At 40.1% G+C, this 24064-nt stretch overlaps 1 protein-coding gene across 1 annotated transcript; it reads right to left on the bottom strand.

Moving 5' to 3' along the window:
* Positions 1-577: 577 nt before the first annotated feature.
* On the bottom strand, positions 578-23640 carry Eif3j (eukaryotic translation initiation factor 3 subunit J). Its single transcript, XM_041678701.1, has 8 exons — positions 23484-23640; positions 23297-23400; positions 11116-11170; positions 10659-10750; positions 6099-6213; positions 3326-3487; positions 2078-2151; positions 578-1646 (listed from the first exon to the last, which is right to left on the bottom strand). Exons 1-8 carry the CDS (start codon positions 23524-23526, stop codon positions 1515-1517), a joined length of 777 nt encoding a protein of 258 aa, XP_041534635.1. The 5' UTR covers positions 23527-23640; the 3' UTR covers positions 578-1514.
* Between the last annotated feature and the right edge of the window lie 424 nt (positions 23641-24064).

The raw sequence follows: 24064 nt of genomic DNA, 5'->3' as shown, positions 1-24064 counted from the left end.
GCCCTGGTCTGCCTTCAACAGTATCTATTGTGATTACTGCTGTGGTTGCTCAGGAGATCTCAGCCCTGGTCTGCCTTCAACAGTATCTATTGTGATTACTGCTGTGCAGTCACGCCCTTTCACTAATTCAAGTCATTTAGACGGTCCTGCTCTCCACCTAGTGCTCTACAGAGCTTTGAGCTTCCTATTGCCTAGGGAAGAGAATTTAAAAACATTTTTGACCTAGTGACAATTATGAGGAACAACAACAACAAAAAAAAAAACCCACAAATTTGGTTAAATGACTTAAATGATCACCCAACTTATGCTTACAGCAATAACATAAGTAGTAGGCGCCAATACTCCAAATAAATAGTCCTAAGGTACTTAATTGAGCCTCTAGCATCTAAACAAAATAATTTCCCAAATAAACAAGAGGAAAGTGGTATCTGTTGCTCTACTAAAGACCCCAAACATTCCTGCTTCAAAACTGTAACTACATCAGGCACTGATTAAGCCTTGGTGAGTACAAAGAGACTCTACCCAAGAGCTGCATCCTGTACTCAACTATCTCTTGGGAGGTAACACAAAATTTAAGTCCTCACAATAGTGATTTTATTAAATTAGTTGCTTTATAAAACATTGCAGATGTCATAATTGTTAACATAACAATTTACCAAACTGTAGTTAACTGGTGCAGTTTGCTGAGTATGTTTTATAAAGAAAAGGAAATGCCAAAACCCTGTTAAGTTTTTCTGTTGCAGCCTAGAAGAACAAGATTTGTTTCTCAGACACTTGAATCAGGCAAATAGAAACAGTTCCCTCCCCCATCTGAAGTCCTCCATCAGTAGAAATAGGCCGATAAATAACTAGACAGTCAATGCACTGGAGCGTCCACCACTGGCACTGTGACAATGGAGAGGTTTACCTTCTTCAGCTTCAAAGTTGAAAGGTTTTGGTCATTAAAATCTTAAGTATCAAACTAGTATTTTTCAGCCACAGTATCTTCACTCTGAGATAAGCAGTCTTCTTCACAACATGTTTTTAATATCCTCACGCTCAAATTTTAGACAAAGCAATTTTAATATTAGGTGCATCCCACATGCCCTTGCTTGCTGCAAACTGCTCTTCTTGACAAGTTATGAAGTAGTTCAAGGAGGTATGGTTAAGGCTGTATTACTGAATGGTGCTGGTAAATACTACACAATTTTTTGTCATGTTGCGACCTTTGTTTCCAATTTAGTGACTGCTGCTATGGAGTCAGATAGCAACAATGACAACATTATTAGGTTTGTTTTGTTTTTAAACTATGATTTAGTAGCAATTGAAGTTCCCAATTTTAACCCCTTGGCAACAAGATCCAAGTTCCCTCATTTGCTCATTAGCACCTGAGTGTCAAGGGGTTAAAATAACCAGCACGAAAGATACTGCACTTCTGATTGTAGCATTTGGCAGAACTGAAAGGAAAGGAAGTTGTGCTACATGTTGAAGGGATTGTGGGCAACAGAAAGAAGACACCAGGAGAAGATAGAATGTCACATGAAGTCTTCGTAGTCTTGTACATATCCTCCATCATATCCACCATAGTCTGCCAGGTCGTCTTTCATAGTGGCCTTTAATCCCCCTCCAGGAACCACACCTTTCTTCTTCTTTTTGGCTTTGTTTTGCTAAAAATGAAGGAAGAGTTAAAATTCATGAACCTGTATGCTACGAACATTTCACCTGTCACAGCAAACCCTTGAGATGTTAAAGCTACAGCATTTTGGGGGTTTGGTGGTGGTGGTTTTTCGAGACAGAGCTTTGGAGCCTGTCCTGGAACTAGCTCTGTAGACCAGGTTGGCCTCAAACTCAGAGATCCACCTGCCTCTGCCTCCTGAGTGCTGGGATTAAAGGTGTGTGCCACCACCGCTCAGCTAGGCTACAGCAAGTTTTATTGTCTCAGAAAAGAAAGCAAGTATGTCTATGAATGGAGACAACAGACACCACACTGCTGTTCTGTTCTAACTTAAAATTTCAACAGGCTCTTTACTGTGTTGAGGGAACTCTGCCCACAGCCCCACCCTAACATAAAGCATTTCTCTGTACAGCTTGCTCTTACCTTTTCTTGCTTCTGTTTTTCACTGCAAAGCACAGTCAATGAATTGGTAATCTTTTTCAAGTCATCAATTTCCACTTTAAAAAAAGAGAGAGACATAATAATAAACTTCAATTTTTAAGCATTTTAAAAAATAAAATCAAAATAGATATCCTACATTTGTAACCTAGGTACCTTTATTAAAACAACTATGAGTTTCTCCTTCATAAATAAACAGGTAAGTAACTGTTCAGTCTATAGCACACTAAAGTAAAATGGTCAACCCAATGAGTATAAGAACTCTAATTAGCCAGATGCACGCATTAAATCCAGCACTGGGGAGGCAGAGGCAGGTGGATCTGAGTTCCAGGTCAGCCTGGTCTACAGAGTGTGACCCAGTATAGCCAGGACAGCAAAACACAGTGAAACCCTGTCTTGGAAAACAAAAGAACAATGTTTGTAAATTCCTTAGTGTTTGCATGGCTTCTTACTGTCTTCCCTCGGTCTAAACAGAGGGGAGACTAACCACAGCCTCTACAATCACTGAGTAGCAGCTACATAGAATATGAAATGATAACTAAACACACAAATGATAGGCCTCTGCCCCCCACTATGTTTTCTAGCCCAGGAACAACACCTTTTAGTAGTGGACAAACAGTAGTAGATCAGTTCTTAGATACAGAAAATGTTAGGGTTTGGTTAGAAAGCCCCCCACAAAAGAAACAGGAAAAACAGTACATACATACATATAAAATGAAAACCCACCTGTGCGTAATCATTACCTACATTGACCCCTGCTTCCTGATCATTCCTCAAACTATGACTCCTAATTCAAGAGCCTTTTGACACTCTGCAACCAGTCCCAAGCCCCTCAGACATTCTTGGTATGGTGTCCCAGCATTAAGGGCACCAGTTCTGTTGGGCAATTTGGATAGCATCTCAAACCCTACTTGTAAAATCAACAGTCCCAAAGAGCCCCTAGTCCATTCCCTCTAAAGATACTTTGTAGTCCTTTAGGAGACAATGTGACCTGCTTTGCTAGGCATAAATCAGCTATCTCTTTTGAGAAGCTCCTACACAACAATGAAAGCAGCCTGCCCCACCCCCAAATACTCAAATTGGATAACATTCCAAAAATAGTTGCTAAAAAGGAAATCCTAAAAGTCTACATTATATGGCATTAAAGCTTATCTAAAAAAAAAAAAAACTTTCCCAAGTATGATGTTTACAATATAATCTTAACAAAAGGGGCTAGAAATCAGCATCACTTACATGAAATACAGACATCTCGAACTAAGGCTTCCAAAAAACTGGCATAATATAGTGATTTTTCATACTGTGTAATTTTATCTTTTAGTAACTTTCCAAACTCTGTGAAATCATCTCTTGAAGATGGGTTCATAGCATCTATTCCATAACCTGTATTATTAACACCTGCAGGAGAGAAGACCTGAAGCATTAGGAAGATACAAACATTTTTAAGTTCATCAATGGGGACTAGAGAAATGGCTCACAGGGTAAGAGCTTCCCATGTAAAGATGGGGAGAAAGAACTGAGGACACAAAACTGTCTTCTGATCTCCACACGTTCCTCCCCGTAACAAAAACTTTAAAGTTCATAAACCAAGCTGCTATCTAAACAATCTGTTTTACTCTAAAGCAGAACTTTATAAAAACATGTGCCACCATCTGCATGTGAAATTAGAGGATAACTTTCACTCCTTCCACCAATGAGGGTTCTGGGGAATCAAACTCAGGTTATCAGGCTTATTAGCCACTGAGCCACCACTCCAGCCCTAGGAAGCTTTTTAAACTACTGAACTTTTTAACCTGGGCCAGTGAGAGTTCCTGGACAGAATTCAGAAGGGTGCCTCTGAAATTCAAATATTAAAAAAAATTTATTTTATCTTGAATTTTATTGACCTCCAATTTAGCATTTTCTTCCATTTTTATTTTAGGCAACAATCATATTTAATAACAAACCCATCACTGTCTGCTTACAATACTGTCAACTACTACCAATAAAAAAAAAACATATGAATTTGAGTAGTTACAAACATTTATAATCCCAGCATTTGGGAGGATGAAGAATTCAAGGCCAGCCTGGCAAGAACCTGTCTGAAAAAAGAAAACCACCAACCAGTAAATTACTAAATAGGGGCTGAGAATGTAGCTTACTCACAACACATAGTGCTTGCCTAACTTATATGAAGCCCTGAGTTCAATCCCCTGCACTAAAAACTAAAAATCTTGAATTCTGTGTGTGTCATGGATTTGTTTTGGGGTTTGATTCCTGTTCCAACTGAAGTATTAGAAACACCTTTAATCCCAGCATTCAGGAAGCAGAGGCAAATTTCTCTGAGTTCCATGCCAACCTGGTCTATATAGTAAGTTCTACACCAGTCAGAGCTACAAAGACCCTGTCTCAAAAACAAAAGCTGTAACTAGAAAAGGAATCCACAGAATTTACTAGCTGTTCAAAGAAGGATGCTCTCAAAAGATCTGTCCAAGAAAGACAAAAGGGATGGGGGGCCACCAAGTGTGACCACCTACATTCAATCAATCCCTTGAACCCTCATGGCAGCAACTCCACAAGCTGTCCTCTGGCTTCCACAAGCATCCTTGGGTACAGAAACCCAATAAATGTAAAAACAAAACTTTTTACAAAGATGGGAAAGGATAAGGAGATGGATATGATAAAAATAATTAGCTAACTCCAAAAATTAAACAGAAGTAACCATGTGTTAAAACCTGAGAGAAAAATAATCTAAATTCTAAAATTCTAGGTTAAAAGTATGTATGCTTCTTAACATATCTTTTTCAATGTCAAATAATGATCTAGCAAAACCACAAATTCAATTCCTATTAACCAGATAGTGACTGTTAGCTCATTTTCCATTTCTTAATTTGCAACTGGTACCCCCATGAGATTTTCTGCACTGAGTATACACACATGGGCTGTCCTGAAGAGAGGAACACCCACAGTTACAGCCAACACTGCTAGAAACCCATTGAGGGTATGAACACACTTTCCTAAAGGGGAACAAGCAAGCCTCTTTGTTCTAGAGAAGGGGTTGGTGAATTTTTTCACACCAGATAAGGACAAACTTGACAAATGAAGTAGTCTGTATTTCTCTATTTCTTTTAACTCTTCCTTAGGTATGCTGGCTAGTTCTATGGCAACATGACAAACTAGAGTCCTCTGAGAAGCGGGAACCTCAACTGAGAAAATGCCCCCACCAGATTGGCCTGCAGTACATTTTCTTGATTTTTGATTTATGTGAGACAGCCCAGCTCACTGTGGGCAATGCTACCCCTGGGCAGGTGGTCTTGGGAATTGTAAGTAAGCAGACTGAACAAGCCCTACGGGACAAGCTAGTAAGCAGCAATCCTCCATGACTTTTGCTTCAGTTCCTGCCCTGCCTGACTTCCCTGATGATGGACTATATAAGCTGTAAGATAAATGATGGCCCTGAAAGGTAGGGTATTATGAAGGCCAAAAAAAGAGAAACAACCCTGAACACAAGGCAAAGCCAAAACTGAATATTCTACATGGACCAACCTGCTCTGTCCAAGTCCTATCTGGACTTACGGCAATAGGATATCACCAAAGACAGTTGGGTATTTCAATTTCAAAGCCATAGACAGCAGAATCTATCCAGTTCATAAGTTTAGGCAACAGTACACTTTACTGGTCTACTGGCATCTTTCGGAGGGCGTTGGGAGGCCTTCTTGCTATATAGCCCTAATTAACCACTACTTCTGACTCTCCTGTCTCAGCTTTCCAAGGGTTAGGAATACGGGCATGTGTTACAAATGATGTTATATATATTTATGATACTATAAAATATTACTCAAAAAATTTGAAAACATGTCTATACTTTGTCAAGTAATCTTAAATATATAAACAAGAGCTTAAAACAGAGTTCTAATCTCAATTAGAATGTGTGCGTCCTTTAAAAACAGTTTTGATCTCTCACAGATAAGGCAGTAAGACTGGCAGAATTTTTCACCTGGAGTGGTTCAACACTGCACCACCATCTTACCAAAAGTTTCTTTTGCTAATTCAAGGTCTGACTCTTCCTGTAGCTTCTTTAGCCGAAGTTTATCTGCTAATTGCTCTTCAGGTGTTAGCACTTTAGGTTCTTCAGACTCTTCTAACTAAAATGAAACACAAGTTTCACTTGTAAAAGACAAGTTTATAGCAGACAGAGTATATTTTTATATTGTATGGATTTTATGTCATCAGCACTTACACAAAGAAGCAAGCACATACTTGTAATCATACAAATGATTACTGTATTTTGGCACTCTTCTAAACACTTTAAAGGATACTCATATCTCAATTATATAGATAATTAAATAAAGCATGGAGACACAGAGAGGTAAAACAACTTACACACAATAATAGGAGTAATATTTGAACCCAGGAAGGTAGAGGCTATTTAGTTCCCCATCCACTTGTCAAAAATGAGTGGATGAAATTATAGGTAAGATGAAACGGCACTCTTCACAGGATGCCACAACAGACATTGAGCAACCTTTCTAGAATATGGAGACCTCTATCGGGCATCTTAAAGTATTTCTACATGCTTTCATCAATTCTTTTTTTTTTTAAATAATTTATTTAACTTTATTTTATGTGCATTGGTGTGAAGGTATCACATAAGATCCCCTGGAACTGGAGTTACAGATAGTTGTGAGCTGCCATGTGGGTGCTGGGAATTGAACCCAGGTCCTCTGGAAGAATGTCCAGTGCTCTTAACCACTGAGCCATCTCTCCAGCCCCCGCTTTCATCAATTCTATAATAAATATTTGTGTTAAGAAACCTGAGATGGGGGCAGGGGGCTGAAGAGATGGCTCAGTGGTTAAGAGCACTAGCTGCTCTTCCATAGAACAGGGGTTCAAATCCCAGCACCCCCATGGTAACTTAAAAATCTAGTTCCAGGAGATACACAGGTACCACATGAACACAGTACAAATATACATACACACAAGACACTCAAAAACAATAAACCTTTTTTTTTTTTTTTAAAGAGAGGAGGCACTGAGATGGCTCAGTGGCAAAGATTACCGCTGGCTGTTCTTCTAGAAGACCAAGAATTCTTCCCAGCACCCATACGGGGGTTCACAACCACCTACAACTCCAATTCGAGGGAATCCAATGTGCTCTTTTGGCCTCTAAGGGCACCAGGCACTTAAGTGGTAGATAGACAGGCAAGCATGCAAGTTAAACACCAATACACATAAAATGGGATGGGAGGAGGTGGAGAAACCTGAGCTGAACACAAAGATATCCACTGGAATACTATTTATAATTGCAAGTAAATCTAGTGACATTAACTACAGAATATTTAACACACTGTTCATTTGGCAACATAGACATTAAAGATGTTTTCAAACCATTAGAAAAAGTTTTATTTTAGAGTTACAAATGTAATCTAACATGTAATCTAAATGTAAACCAACATGACACCTCAGTAATGTAAAGCTCTCACTTATCCCCCCAGCACTCTGAAAGGGTAGATAGCAGCTGGTGTCTTTTCAAGAGATAACAGTTATTGGGGAATAATACAAGCACCTGCATGTTCCCACCTATGCAAATTTTCATGTTGAAAACACATTTCTTTTTTGCTTTTTCTTTTTTTTATATTTATTTATTCATTATTCATACAATATTCTGTCTGTGTGTATGTCTGAAGGCCAGAAGAGGGCACCAGACCTCATTCCAGATGAGCCACCATGTGGTTGCCGGGAATTGAACTCAGGACCTTTGGAAGAGCAGGCAATGCTCTTAACCACTGAGCCATCTCTCCAGCCCCTGAAAACACATTTCCTTGTTCATGAAGTGGAAATGTAAAGAGGTTAAAAAAAAGAAAAATGGAATATTTCCAAGTGTCTTTAGACCTAGACAAAGATCAAAACTGAAAATATCTCAATGTCAGGCTTAAGACAAACTAACACTCAAGTCAAGGTCTCCTCAAGTTGGAGACTAATATAAAAGTCTGAAAACCTGGCCAGGTGGTGGTGGTGCATGTCCCAGCACTTGGGAGTTCTAGGCCAGCCTGGTCTACAGAGTTCTAGGACGGAAAGGGCTGTTACGCAGAGAAACCCTGTCTCGGAAAACAAAACAAACCCTAAACTCCACTTCAGAGCTTTAAATTTTATTCTTTAACACGTTATAGTTTTGTTTCTGGTTGTTTTGTTTTTTGATTCCTAAATTCTTTTGAGATAGTCTCATACAGTAAGGAGGGATGAGAGTACAGGTACACGCCACCATGCACAGCTCTTACAAATGTTTGCTTCTTTATTGAGACATGATCTCTTCTGTTCCAGGCTATTCTATCCTCAAACCTGTAACTCTCTCAGTGGGATTATAGGCATGCAGAACCACAACCTGCTTGAAACTTCAATGTTTTTTCATTCATATGTGTGTACCATACATGATGGTGGTGGTGGTGTGAACAAGCATAAGGACAGCCTCCCCTGCCCCCTGCCCCCGAGCTGGTCTCAAGCTCACTACCTAACTTAGGATTACTCAAACTTCTTATCCTCCTGCTTCCATCTCTCAAGCAATGGGGTTATAGGCATGTAGTGCCACATTGTTTTATGAAGTGCGAAGGATTGAACACAGGGTTTTGTAGATGGTCCTGTACCCATCTACACACTGGAAGCACCAAGTAGACTCTTTAGTTTTTAAAAACAGCATATGAAGTTGGGAAGGAGAGTAATGGGGAAGACAGGAGGAACTAGGGGTTTCAACTAAACACATTATATACAAGTATAAAAGTCTCAAACAATAAACTACTGTGCTTGAGTAAAACACAAGTTACAAAAACCTTATTAACAAGTTTATATGAAAACAAAGAATTATTTTTTTGGCAGAGTCAGACATGGTGGCACACACCTTTAATACCAGCACTTGGAGGCAGAGGCAAGTGGATCTGAATTTGAGGCCAGCCTGGTCTACAGAGCAAATCCCAGGAGAGACAGAGTTACACAGAGACACTGTCTCCCCCACATAAAGCAGACTGACCATAGCACCTTTCACACGAGCAAGCACTCCATCAATGAGCTGCATCTCACAGATGCAGATCCCATGCTACATCTCTTTCTGGTAAAAACAAGCTATACAGACACAGCTAAAAATATAGTTTTCTAAAATATCAGGTATATTGCATAAATACAACCTGATATGAAAAAAATCCCCCTTTCAGAGGTTTAAAGGTAAAATGTATATTAGTTATATTAAGCAAAACAAAAATAGCTGAAACAAATCTGGGGACACATTAACAATATTAGGTGATATTTGTTGTTTTTTGAGACAGTCTCACACTACGTAGCCCTGGATGACCTAGAACTTGCTATATAGACCAGGCTAGCCTACAATTTTTAGCAATCCTCCTCTTTCTGCCTCCTACATGCCAGGATTATAGGTATGGATACCACCAACATTTGGCTTTATGGGACTGGGCCTTACAATACAACCCAGGCTAGTCTTGAACTTACAGTAATGTAATTCACACTTCCAGAGAACTGGGATTTCAGGAATACACCACTATGCCTGATTATTTTCCTACTTTCATATTTGAAGATCTTTTTTTAACAAAAAGTAAAGAAGTCAAGGGGGTGGTGGTGCAGCCTTTAATTCCACTCAGGAAGCAGAGGCATGCAAACAGATCTCTGAGTTTAAGGCCAGCCTGGTCTACAAAGTGAGTTCCAGGACAGCAAAGGCTACACAGAGAAACCCTGTCTCAAACAGAACAAAACAACAACAACAAAAAGTAAAGTATTAGAGGTATTTCCATGTTATGTATGGGAAGATTTCTACAGGAAAGTAAATAAAAATGAAGTGGAAACTACAGAAGAAAGGACAGCCAGTTAGCGGTGCATATCTATAATCTCAGTACTTGGGAAGTGGAGACAGGAGAAAAATCAAGCTCAAGGTCAGTCTGTCTCAAAGAGAGCTGGAGATGATACACACAGAAATATAAAGGTGTGATGGAAAGATAAGGAACAAGTGTTTACATGAGGGATAGTGGGAAAGACAGAATAAGGAATTAGAAGTGTTTTATAGTTTGAATTATGAAATGTTTCCTATTAAAAAGAAAATTAATAAATACAACAATACTTCTGGATCCTGCTACAAATAATCGAGAATAAAACCAGTTTAGGACATGACAAAGGTTTGCTCAGTGTATTCTCTGTGTATGACTGTGACTAGAAATAGCTGCGGGTGGGCTGGGCATACAGCTCAGTGGCAGAGGGATCACTTACATGCATGAGGCCCTGAATTCAATCCCAGCACTGAAAGAAAAAAAAAAAAAGCAAAACTGCAGGTGCTAGCAAAAACATTACGTGTGGTCACTGCACAATCTAACTGTTCTGATGAAACTGAAAATATTTTCAGATGTAAGACTTCTGGGTTGGATTTTTGCACCAAAAATCCCTTTGCTCTGGGATGCACCTATCTTATGGTATATCCACTTTGTCTTTACAGAGCCCTTCAAATTGTGAGGTAATATTTGCAGCCAGTTAAGACGCTGTACCACAACTGACACATTATGAATTCTGTATGCATTTTACGGAAACTGACAGAACTTACCCTCTTTCTAATTTCTTCTTGCCTTTTCTTCTGCTGCCGTTCTTTCTCTTTTATCTTTTCTGCTATTTTTTTCTTTTCTGAAATTTTTACTTCTGAAAGAAATATTTTATTTACAATTATATTGAATACTTTCTAGTCTGTAGCTTAGGCAGATATGATACTTGAACACCTGAAGAGACAAAACCTCCCTAGCTTTCAGAGTCTTATGGTGATATTCTGGAAACGATAAAAGTTCCAGTACTCTTCCTTTTCCTTTCAAATCTTATCCCCAAAGATCCAAATAGACAAATAAGATTATTCAAACAACACCATTTCCTCTACTCTTTTCTCCTACCTAGATGACCCAGCAATCAAACAGAAAACCTGTAGGTACTTAATCTGCTGTACAAAAGTACAAGAAAAAGAAAATATACAGAGAGATTTGGTTTAAAACAACGAAGCAGCATCAGTGGCTCACCTGGTTTTACTTCTGCTTCCTCTTTATTTTCGTCATCATCATCATCCCAGTTATCCTGAAGACAAGAACCTCCATTAGTAATTCTTTTTTTTAATATTTATTTATTTGTTATGTATACAATATTCTGTCTGTGTGTATGTCTGCAGGCCAGAAGAGGGCACCAGACCTCATTATAGATGGTTGTGAGCCACCATGTGGTTGCTGGGAATTGAACTCAGGACCTTTGGAAGAGCAGGCAATGCTCTTAACCACTGAGCCATTATCTCTCTAGCCCCTCCATTAGTAATTCTTACACATTTTCTTTCCCACAAGATTTCTACGTTTGCCGGGTGGTGGTGGCGCATGCCTTTAATCCCAGCACTCAGAAGGCAGAGGCAAGTGGATCTCTTTGAGTTGGAGGTCAGCCTGGTCTACATGCTAGTTCCAGGATGGGGTCCAAAAGCTACAGAGAAACCATGTGGGGGGGGGGGGGGGAATCTCTATGGTTAACTCTGCACAAACAAGTTTGTTGGTAATTTTGGTATTATAGCCTTTGTAACAGTAAGGCCCTTAGCCAATGGTTATCTTTCCATTTTTTCAAGTCTAATTCGTATCTCAGGAGTATAATAAGTGTTACATGTTTTTCTTTGGGTCTGTTCCTAGTATTCTGTAAATTCCTGTAAATTCTGTTGCTTTTGTAAGTTAAGTTTCCCTTGCTCCCATCATGCCCTATAATTAGTTATTTGTATGTAGCAAAGGTTACTGGGCTTTGAACATTAGTGAAGGACAGAGTCCAGTATAGCCTAGCCTGGCCTTGAACTCCTTCCTGGTCTTTCCGCCTCCACTTCCCAAGTGGTTGGAGTACAGGTTACCACACCCAGCCTTTGTACAGCAATTTTACCACTTAAGATTTATTATCAATTCCTTACTTATAATTCTCTAATTAAAAAATTTGCAATGTTTCAGAATTCAAAACATTCGAGTATCATCAACATGTTGGCACAAGAATATTCCATACTTGGGGTGGGGGTGGGGGCGCTGAATGCCTTTAATCCCAGCATTTGGAAGATAGAGGCAGGCGGATCTCAGTGAGTTGAGGCCAGCCTACAGAGTGAGTTCCAGAACAGCTAGGGCTGTCTCGAAGAAGGAAAGAAAAATATTCCATACTTACAACAAATGGACCTAGTACCACAAGCCTGAATATAATCCCAGCTACTTGAAAGGTAAATCAAAGTTTAAGGGCTGCCTCTACGGAGTAATCCTGTTTCAAATTAAGAAGAGAGAGAGAGAGGGGCTGGAGAGATGGCTCAGAGGTTAAGAGCACTGCCTGCTCTTCCAGGGGTCCTCAGTTCAATTCCCAGCAACCACATGGTGGCTCACAACCATCTGTAATGAGGTCTAGTGCCCTCTTCTGGCCTGCAAGCATACACACAGAAAGAATATTGTATAAATAATAAATAAATATTTAAAAAAAAAAAAAGAAGAGAGAGCAAGTAGGTAAATTATATAATAAATTGCTTGCTTGGCATGCACAAGACCCTAGGTTAACTCCCCAGTACTACCAAAAATTAAAAATAACAACAGAAAATTCCACATCTGACCCAGATAGATAGATCTTTTGTCAAACAGAATGCTTAAAATAGTGTATAAAATTACCTTCCAGTTATGGGTATAAGGTATATTTAAAACAAAAGAATTTCATGTTTACTTGGGTCCCATACCATTACATATACATATATACACCTCAAAATCTGAAGCAAAAAAAAAAAAGCCCCAAATGGCAGTATTTCTGCCCCAAGTGTTCTGGATAAGGGATATACTATACAACCAGTACACATCACCTAAAAACAACAGAAAGGGCGCACTACTTCTTGACTTTTGAGACAGGGTTTCACTATATATTCCATGCAGGCCTCCAACTCAGCGATCTCCCCACCTCTGCCTCCAAGTGATGAGATTGAAGATATGAAGAAGGCCCTCCACACCAGCCTGACAAATTAATTCCTCTAATTGTATTTGCTAATCTCCAGTACACTAGTGAACAGAACAGAGACAATAGGCACCCTTTTCTGTTCCTCTCTTAATGAAACTGTCCTCCAAATACAGTAAAATCTATGAGTCACTGGCTTTTGCTACCTCTATATTTGCATTAGATTTGCATTAAGTCAAAAAAATCTCACACCAAAGAATTCACCATGTTTTCTTCTAGAATGTATATTGTTTCATTGTTTTTTTTTATTTAGACCCCTGATCTATCTATAGTAAAAACCACAGACCTTATCATATAGACTAAAGCTTGCAGTGACCCTGTTGTATCTCCTGAGTGCAGAGGTTAAAGTGGAACTAACACCCATTTACTACCACACTGCTTTCATTACAGAAGCTTTATGGTATGTTTAATGTCTGCATACATAAAATAATGTGTGTTTAATGTCATTCCCCATTTTAGGATTTTTTTATTCATTATATATACAGTGTTCTGCCTGCATGTATATCAGAAGGCCAGAAGAGGGCACCAGATCTCATTACAGATGGTTGTGAGCCAGCCCCTGTTAGGATTTTTGTTTTTACTGTTATGTTTGTTTTTCCATAAGCCTTTATATCCACTTATCTAATGCCATAAAAAGCTTACCAATTAAAAATACAAGATAACCAAGCTCAAATTTATAAGCCTTAAGTAAGTTGCTATCTTATTTTTAATTTGACAAAGTCTACCTATATAGCCCAAAATGGCCTTGAACTGATCCTCTTGCCTTCCCTTACTACATTCTGAGATTACCTATGTGTGTGTACCGCCCATTGCTTTTCAATTGTTTCGTTCACCAGATGCTGCTCTCTAATCAATGGGTTGTTTCCAGCGGTATTGCTTACAACACAATCACAGTCAATGAATCAAATTACACAGTATTTTTAGGTACAGTATTAGAGACAAGTGAAGAACTATTCATCCCTTTATGGCTCTGCCTCCTTAAGCCAGGCAAGGCACTCTGAGGTAGACCTATAATCTGTTTATCTATGCCTAACTCTATACTGAGCTACATATAAACCTAATGTCAAACAATTTTCTGAAGACACTGTAGAATTTACAAGATTCCAGTTTAGCAGGGATAGAGACAGCCCTCAATTTAAATTGTGCTTTAATCTATAGGTAGAACACAGTCTCAGCAACCACCAGCACAGTATGACACGTCATTTAAAGATGAGCCATCAGAGGGAAGATGCAAAGCAGGAAGCCCTAATGCCATTACAAGAGGCAACAGCTGACTAATACCACAGCTATGACACAAACACAAGCGTCTAGTTTTATAGCATTACAGACCACAGGTCTAAATCAATGCAGATATATATATATATATATATATATATATATATATATATGCTAAACCTCAATAAAAACAAGTTTGTACATCCAGCAAAGAAATTAAAAATCTATTGGAATAATTTCATATGCAAGTAAGTATGTGTATGTATAAGTTTCTAAAACATTCTATTTTCTGTGTTTGGATGTTCAGCCTTCATGTATGCCTATGTACCACTTGTGTGTCCAGGGAGTCCAGAGAGGATTCAGATGTCCTGGAACTGGAGTTACAGTTGTAAGCTACCAAGTGAGTGCTGGGAAATCTAACCTGGGTTCTCTGGAAGATCAGCCAGTGCAGTGCTCTTACCCAATGAGCTAACTCACCAGTAAAAAATATATTTTTACAATCACTTGTCAATTTAACTCATGGTTTCGAGTTTTATCAGACTGAAAACAAATTAATTATTCATTATTTAAGTAACTAAGATATTAGAATTGGAAATAAAAAAATCAGAGCCAGGCAGTGGTGGTGCACACCTTTAATCCCAGTACTGGGGAGGCAGAAGCAAGTGGATCTCTGAGTTCAAGGCCAGCCTGCTCTACAAAGCAAGTTCCAGGTCAGCTAGGACTTTTCACAGAGAAACCCTATATCAAAAAACAAACAAACAAAAAATTAAAAATAAAAAAAGTTTGTATTATTACCTTACTACTATGCCTTAGTTTTCACATGAAAACTGTAGTACAAAGGCTACCAACAGAAGTTAACTATCAAGTATTTCAGGGTCTGTAATATGCTGCTTAGACAGTGCTTCAAATAGGAGGGTACTGTATTTCCAGTAAGTGCAGATTTAAAATCGAGATAATAATAGTAACAGAACATATTGATGAACATTTACTTTACACCCAAAATTATGCTAGGAGCTTTTTCTTGTTGTAACATTAAGGCTAATTCTCGTAACTCTTCTCAATATACGGCAGCAGCATCCCTTTTTACAGAAAAAACTGTGATCCGGATATAGCCAACAAATGATCTTAGTAAGAAACAATATAGGGACTTGCATTGAGTGGCTTAAAGTGACAAAAGAACTTCCTGAGACTCAGAATATAAAGTAACTTTCTCTTATTAATATTTGTCCTTTCAATTAGTTCTAGAATGAACTCCCCTAGATCATAGGGAAATCTCAAAAAAAAAAAAAAGCACAGTTAGGTACATGCTAATATGTAAAATGTGCCCAGATACATAAAACTGTATTAATTACACACCTTCAAAACTCAGGGTGCCTATTATTTTGTTTAGAAATTTAAAAATCTTGAAGTCTGTCTGGTACCACAAAGCCAAGAGAGAACAATCACTGAAAATAAACAGTACCCTGGTGATACCTTCAACACAGAGAAGCACCCTTAGTAGCTCATCCATACCAACTCTATATACCATGTCCCTATTATGAAATGGTTTCCTATAAAAGATAACCCAGCTCCCATCCATGCAAACAGAAGGCTCCCTAGAAATTCCCCATTTTATCAGAATCCCTTCTTTTTCCAGTGGGGGTGTAGGGTATTGTGGTGGGGTCTTGCTGTGTAGCTCAGGCTGGCCTTGAACTCATAATCCTCTGACTTCTACCTCCAGAATGCTGGGATTTGTGGCAATGTCACTAAGCCAGGCCAGAAAGGGTTTTAGTAGCCAAAGAGGCAGTTCCTGTAAACAAATTCTAGGTAGAGTCGTGACCCCGCCCCAATGCACAAAGGACCATGAAAGGCAAGTCACTGTCTATCATCATTACCTTCAAATACATGCAACAAACCTGCCCTGAAGTTACTACTAAATTATCATATTAATTTTCTTAAGAGTACACAGAACTATCAAAGAAGGCTTAGTAGCTTTCCACAGGAATTTTTAAAACTTTAGCTCTTTAGCTACGAAATTAGCAAGTCCTAAAAATTTAATGTAGGGCATAGGATACCTACCACAATTGCTATTAAAAAAAAAAAAAAACAACTGTGCAGACTATCCTGTAAACACAAGAACTCTGTAAACACTGGCAAGTTTTCAGATAAAATGACAAAAGTGTTGCATGACACTTAAAATAGACAGTAAGCTTATCTATCACTTCAAAATAAAAAAGACCTAAGTGTTATTTGGTTCAAGATACAATCTATTAATATCCTATTAAAAATACCTTTCCCAGAAACTGGAAATATATCTCAATTGAGACAGCATTCGCACAACTCGCAATGAGGTCCTGGATTCAATCTCCATTACTGAAACAAACAACAGACACTCCAGAAATCTGATCCAGGTATCCTGGTGGCTCATGCCTGTAATTTCGGCAGTTGGAGAGTGGAGACAGGAGGATAAGGAGTTCACGGCCATCCTCTGTTACACGTGGAGTTCTAGGCCAGCTGGGACCATGAGACTATAACAAAAACAAAAACATTGATTGCCTTCCTGTAATGGCCAGCTTCTTTAGAAGAGAGACTGTTTATAATTTCCCTATGCCTAATATCATTCGAATTGAATCATTTGTCTCAAAGAGATGGCTGCTTTTCAAGTTCAAAAATCTTTTTTTTTTTTTCAAGACACAGTTTCTCAAATGGTAGTGGCGCACGCCTTTAATCCCAGCAGAGGGATTAAATCCCAGCAGAGGGAGGCAGAGGCAGCGGATCTCTGTGAGTTCGAGGCCAGCCTGGTCTACAAGAGCTAGTTCCAGGACAGGCTCCAAAGCTACAAAGAAACCCTGCCTCCAAAAACAAAAACAAAAACAAAACAAAAGACAGGTTTTCTCTATGTAACAGCCCTGACTGTCCTGGAACTCTGTAGACCAGGCTGGCCTTGGATTTACAGAGATCTGCCTGCCTCCCAAGTGCTAGATTAAAGGCATACGGCTGCCCCTCAATATCTTTTTTTCTAAGCAAACACAACCAAGTATTAAAATCAAAACAAATACTTTATTTTGTTTTGTATGTATGTATATACGTACACATATTATATATATGTACTTAAATTTATAATAAAGTACTTAGCAGTTGGCTGGTTCTGCCATTTTTACAATACCGAAATGTTGAGTGTCATATGCAATGAGAAAATATATTCAAGTCTGAAAATGATTTCCAGCTGAAGGAAGACATATTTATAGATTGTCAAACAGGAATAGCTTCAAAAGAGCGATTAAACAGCTTTTGCCTCATAGCAATATCCCAGGAGCTAACATATACTTTTCTCCTTTTCTCCTTAAATAATTTAGTTAAGACACAGCAAAACTTTCTGATTCGCATTTCTTTTAAAGGTAGAGTAGCCCACTCTTCCTATGAGTAGATGACTTTGAACTTCTTACCCTCGCTGAGATTATAGGAAGGCACCACAATCATGTTTTTGTAATGCTGGAAATGGAATCCAGAGCTTCATGTATCCTAGGCAAGCACTCTATCACCTGAGCTATATCTCCAGCCCACAAAATACATCATAATCTTACTGGAAAAACAACTTCTTAGTACTCTGTAAATTATGTGTTGGTTTCTGCTCTAAACAGCCTCAGCACCGACAGGGCTAGACTTCTCATAAAAATTCAGTTTATGAAAGAAAGTTAAATAAATGTTCTATCATCTTTCTTAAGTCAATGTAATTGTTTCAGTAAATTCTACTCCATGCAATCCAATTCATTAAGTTTGGTTCAGCACTCAGTTGTGTTCTAGCTCAATGCCTACCTGTCTTACATTCAGAGTGATTATTAACAAACTCTACATTCTTGGCTGAGCAGTATCACAATCAAAAAACTAAACACTGAGTCGGACGGTGGTAGCACACGTCCTTAAGCCCAGAACTTGGAAGGCAGAGACAGATAGATCTCTGTGAGTTGAGGCCAGCCTAGTCTACAAAGTGAGTTCCAAGACAGCCAGAGCTGTTACGTACAGAAACCCTGTCTCAAAAACAAAACAAAACAAGAACAAAAAATTCTTGTTGAGATAACTGACTCTGAAGTTATCTTCTGATTGCCAGGCATACAATGTGGCACATGCACCCACACAAAAAAGGAAAAAAAATTTAAACTATGTTTTAGGATTGAAAATGAAGTCCAATGATAGCATATTAAGTGTAAGCACTTGGGTTTACACTCCAGTAACTGCAAAATAACAACAACAATAGTTATAAAAAGCTAAGTAAAAACCTGATATTTTACAAAAAGTATTACAATATTGAAATGATTGGAATTTTCTTAACAGTAATCTGTTCAAAGGTCAGACATGGTGGCTCCTTCACGCTATAATCTCAGCACTTGCTAAAGCAGGAGAAACTGACAGGGGTTGTCAGGACAGCCTTGGCCATAAAAGGCAGGCTGCTGGGGAAAAAAATGATGGTCACTCTCTTCATTCAGTTGAGGATCAAGAAACAGTGAAGAACTTATTAAACTACTCCTGCATATTTGTAATTTTCTGTAAAATTTAGAAAAATAATCTCTCCAACATACAAATTTTCAGAAAAGCATGGTGGCCACCACTTGTAATTCCAGCACTCAGAAGGCTAAGGCTGGAGAACCTGGAGAATTCAAGTCCAGTCTCATCTACATAACTCGACTGCCTCTCCCACTTCCCAAATAAAACAGGGTTGGGGAGATAGTCCAATTGGTAGAGTCAGAACATCCTGAGTTTGATCACTGGAACTGCATAAGTCAGGCCTCATAGCACACACTTGTAATCCCAGCACTTGGGAAGCCCAAGCCAAGAGATCAGAGTCCAAGGCTATCCTTAGGTACACAATGAATCTGACACAATCCTCGGCTTTAGGAGATACCAATTTAAAGAAAACAAAAACATACCTATTTATGCAAAATGGTCACCTTCTGAGTATCAGAAGGTGTTTTCTCTAAAACACAGATCTTCATGAGACAGGCATATATAATCAAAGAACTTGGATGGCTGAAGCAGGAAGATCCAAATTGGAGATCCTGGCTCAAAATTAAAATATAAAAACACACTAAAATAAAGCATAAATCCTGTTCTTCAGAATACTTGAAAAATGCCCTTACTCTGGAAATTTTAAACTATTACTTTGGATAGATCCTTAAAGAAAATGAGTAGGACATGACTGCTTAATGCTCAGTTTTTACCTGGGTAAATTCTCTTGAGATTATGTGTAATAAATCAATTTATCTAGAGAAAGAACTGGCTGAGGGCTGAAGATGTAACTCAGTTGTTGGTTTGCCCTGGACTCTATCCCCAAGTCAGCAACTGGGGGTAGTTGTACAGGCCTGCAATCCTAGTATTCAAGGTAAAAGCAAGGGGATCAGGATTCAAGGTCACAGAATTCAACTGGCTACACAAGGGCCAGGTTAGGGCCACATGAAATCCTGACTAAAAAAACTAAACATACAGAGATAAAAACAAAACAAATGCTTGAGAGAGTTGAACACAGTCAGAAGCTTCCTCTAAAAATCTGTATATCTTTTGAATAAACCTAAGTTGTAACTTGTTCAATGGGAATGTAGGCAATCCAGTAAAATGGTTTTAAAGCTGTGTTGTCCCTGCTTCCATTAAGTGCTCAATCCTGTGTCTACATTCTGCACATCATTCCAGTCATACACAAAGTAAAACATTCTCTCCAGACCTCTGTGTATCAGAATAGTAAGAAAGGTTCAAGTAAATAATGCCAGAAATGTATGCTCCACTTATTTATATACATACATAGATGTGTATCTGCCTGCCTGTCTGAGTGTGTATGTACGTGTCTACAAGAACAGACTCCAGATGCAAAGCCACAGGGATTGTGACAGGAGCTCTAGGAATCTAACTCTGGTCCTCAGGAAGAGGCTGCTATTCTTAACCTCTGCACCATTTCTAGTCACTTCTCACCTTTTTACTGGGAAAAACTCTATCCTTTAAGAGGTCTGCAACTTAAGTCCATTTTTGCCACCACAAAATAGCTTCTGAAAAGGAGAGTCAATCAGAGCGAGTAACTAAATAAACAACATTAAACTGGCAATTTATAATGGTCACTTTATCCTGACATAAAATGAATAATGCTTTCTAAAGTTTTGTTATAGAACTCTTCACTCAACTGCCAAAGTTGGTCCTAAACTCCTGGAATCAAGAGATTCTCCCCCAACTTCCCCAAAGTACTGAAACTACAGGCACTGGTCATCTCAGCATTTTTTTAAAACTCGGATATTTTTTTAAAAATTCACACATTGAATTGTTTAAGGACTACAATTACTTGGTTTCATGAAAATTAAACCTTGTTTGCATACCCTCACAAAAAGATTAAATGCTGAAAGCAGACAGTGGTTGTGCATGCCTTTAATCCCAGTGCTTGGGAGGCAGAGACAGGTGGATCTCAGTGAGTTTGAGGCCAGCCTGGTCTACAGAGTGAGTGCCAGGACAGGCTCCAAAAACAAAAACAAAAACCATGATCTTAAAAAAAAAAAAAAACCACAAAATTCATAGTAAATAAATACTACAGAAAATACTTATCTTTCTGGCCTTAGGAAATAATAAAATGTGGCACAAAATAAATCTCATTTAGCAGCCTAAATATGTTCATAGGATTAAAAAAAAAGTAAAGATCACTGAAAACTAATATTTATTATTAAATACCTATCAATATTTAGGTGACCCTGCTTAAGGCTCATTTAAAATACATATTCTCATGGTGTTGCACTCCTTTGATCCCAGCACTTACAAAGCAGAGCTAGGCAGATTTCTATGAGGTTGAACACCAGCCTGGTCTACACAGTAAGTTCTAAGACATACAGGGCTACCCAGGGAGACCCTATCTCAAAACAAAACAAACAAAAATAACAAAGTAACTATGTAATGCAGGTCTCATTATGACTATTTACATATTGAGAAAGTATAACTTGCTTATGGCCACAAATCTAGAAAATGCCAAGGTAACATTATAATCAGTATAATTTTAAAAGCCAGGAGTCAAACTATTCTTATACTGTATCATGAGAATGGAAATAAACATTTCAACACCTTACTTTAAGTCTCTAAAATTTAGCGCTAAGACTTAGACTTATAACAGCTCTCAACTGTTTCTTTGAGGTCTCTTTGGGGGTCGCATTACCCTTTTACAGGGGTTGCATAGCAAATATTCACATTGTAACTCATAACAGTAGCAAAATTGCAATTATGAAATAGCAACAAAAATAATGTTATGACTGGGGGTCACCACACATGAGGACATGTTAAAAACAACATGTTAAAGGGTCACAACATTAGGAAGGTTAAGAAACAATGTGAGTGATGAGAATTATTAACATCAGGCTCAACACCATCTAGATGCCACAATCCCAGATAGATACTACATGGCATCATAACAGACAAACTTAAACAACTTTCTGGAACTTATTTCCAATTCCTCTCATTTCCCCAGCCCTCCTGTTTTGAACTTACTCCCATTCCTTTTTCTAACTTCTTTCTTTATTTACGTCTTAACTTCCACTTCCTAGAAAAAGTGAAAAATCAAAACTGAAAATCTGCTGTTGTGTGGTAACAGAAGGTTGGTAACAAATTATCCCCAAGTGCAATACACACAACAGGTAAACACAAATGCAAGTGGCTACTCAATAAAACTATTAGTCATTATTAACTTCAATGTATGCAGACCTCACCTCTTTCCTCAAACTCAGGCTGTCTGGTAAAGTGGACACACACTCGACAAAAGTCAGAGACAAGACATAAAAATCCAAACACTACTATTAAATTCACAATGACTACCGAGCTCAAAATTCTGAACACCAGCAGGATTTACAAAGTACTAGATTAATCAAAGGACGAAAAAGCATTTTCCAGTCCATACAAAACTTTATCTGCACAAATATCGGAAGACTTTGAAAACTTCAATAGTGGCCGGGCAGTACTGGCACACACCTTTAATCCCAGCACTCGGGAGGCAGAGGCAGGCGATCTGTGAGTTCGAGGCCAGCCTGGTCTACAAGAGATAGTTCCAGGACAGCCAGGGCTACACAGAGAAACTCTGTCTTGAAAAAAAAAAGAAAGAAAAAAAGAAAAAGAAAACTTCACTAGTATACAGTTATGGAGCTGAGACTTTCTAACTTTTTTTTTAATGAACACAGAATATAATGACATCTAAAGCTGTAGGATGAGCCGTGGGAATTTTCAAAAACAATGAAGGTTAACAGGATTCGAACTTACAAGACAAAGAAAAACAAAACCACTGGCCCCTGGTCTACTTCAACTACCAAATCTTGGGTGTTTTTCAAGGCCTATCCCTGTGCAGATGAATTCCTGTTACCTTTCCCTTTTCCACAGTGCCCAGTTCTGGCCTAGGTTTCTGTCCACTTGCCTGCTGGTTAACTCGGCGCTGGGGTCATCCTTCTTACTGCAGGATGGGGGAAGGGAGAGCTAAAAGTTGTTTTACTGTTCCAATTCTAGTTTAGGAAAAACCAAGCTCTTTTTTGCATCCAACCGCTGTAACGAGCCACCGACCCTAACTAAGGAGCCGATCTAAGTTACTGACACCTGGGAGCCGCGAATCGGGCAAGGCAGGCGGCTCTCCCTACTTTCCATATGGGACAAACATTGCAACCGAGTTTCCAATCTGCTCGGCTCGTTCCGGTGAGAGGTTCTGGACTGCGAAGCTTGCACGTGGGCCGACCCGACTGCTGCTGTCACTTCTCGTCGCCAGTTAGGATCCAGGCCGGGGAGCGGACCCCCGGTGATGGGCTGGGACTCGGACTGCCACCACCCTCGGCAGAGTCCGGCCGGACACGCCGCCGCCCGCTGCCCACATGGCCGGCCGGCCGAGGGAACCAGGGCACGGCTGGGCCAACGCTCACGCGGGACCCACGGCCCGCAGGCCCGGGCGGCGCCTCGGGGCCCCCCGATCTGCCCGCCAGCCCGCAGCCGGCGCCTGCCGAGCGGCCTGGCGCCCCGGCCCGCACCTACCTTCACGTCCTCGTCCTCGTCCTCGCCCTCCCAGCGGTCCCCTCCGGCCGTGCCGCCGCCCGCGACCTTCCGCATCGGGTCCTCCATAGAGAACGTGTCGGCGTCTACGGAAGAGAGGGAGTCGCGTTAGTCCACGCGTGGGAGCGAGGCCATCACGGCCCGCACTCGGGCCGGAACTTCTGCTCACCCCAAGAGTCTGAGTCGCCGGCCGCCGCCGTCGCCGCCGCCATCTCGAGTCGGGATGAGCGTGCGTGAAGGGAAGAGCTGCGAAGAGTTAGCGCGGCAGAGGTGAGTCACCCGGCTGGTTCTCGTTGGCCCGCGCAGGGCAGGCTGGGACCGTGGCTGACTGGGCGCCCGGCCGAGGCCCCGCCCCTTCGGGCGACGCGCGCGGCGGGCGGGGCAGGGCGGGGCGGGGCGGGGCGACGCTTGGCTGGGAGACGCCAGCCCCAGCCGGGGGCCCCTGGAAGGAAAGCAAGTGCGCACGCGTGGGTCGGGCGGTGCTCGCCCGTCTGCTGCAGATCGCCGGCTGCGAAAGGACTGGGAGCGGCGTGGAGCGTCGGGTGGAGGCAGCAGATGGGGCGTCCTCCTGCAGTCTTCCAGCGTGCGGGTCGGGAGATCGAAGTTGACCCCAATCTCTCGGGGTTTCCCCTTTCCGTGAGCCTCCGGAGGCCGGCACGGTGATTCTTTAACGAAAACATTTCGGAATTCCGTGGTGTGTGCCAGGCATATGCTCTAGTTTGTTCTCAACCCAGTAGCAAAATAGTTATG

The sequence above is a fragment of the Microtus oregoni genome, unplaced genomic scaffold (genome assembly GCF_018167655.1).
Source record: "Microtus oregoni isolate MIOR12 unplaced genomic scaffold, Mior012 000031F_ref0000149, whole genome shotgun sequence".
Lineage (NCBI taxonomy): Eukaryota > Metazoa > Chordata > Mammalia > Rodentia > Cricetidae > Microtus > Microtus oregoni.
This window is presented reverse-complemented; position numbering and strand designations above follow the sequence as displayed.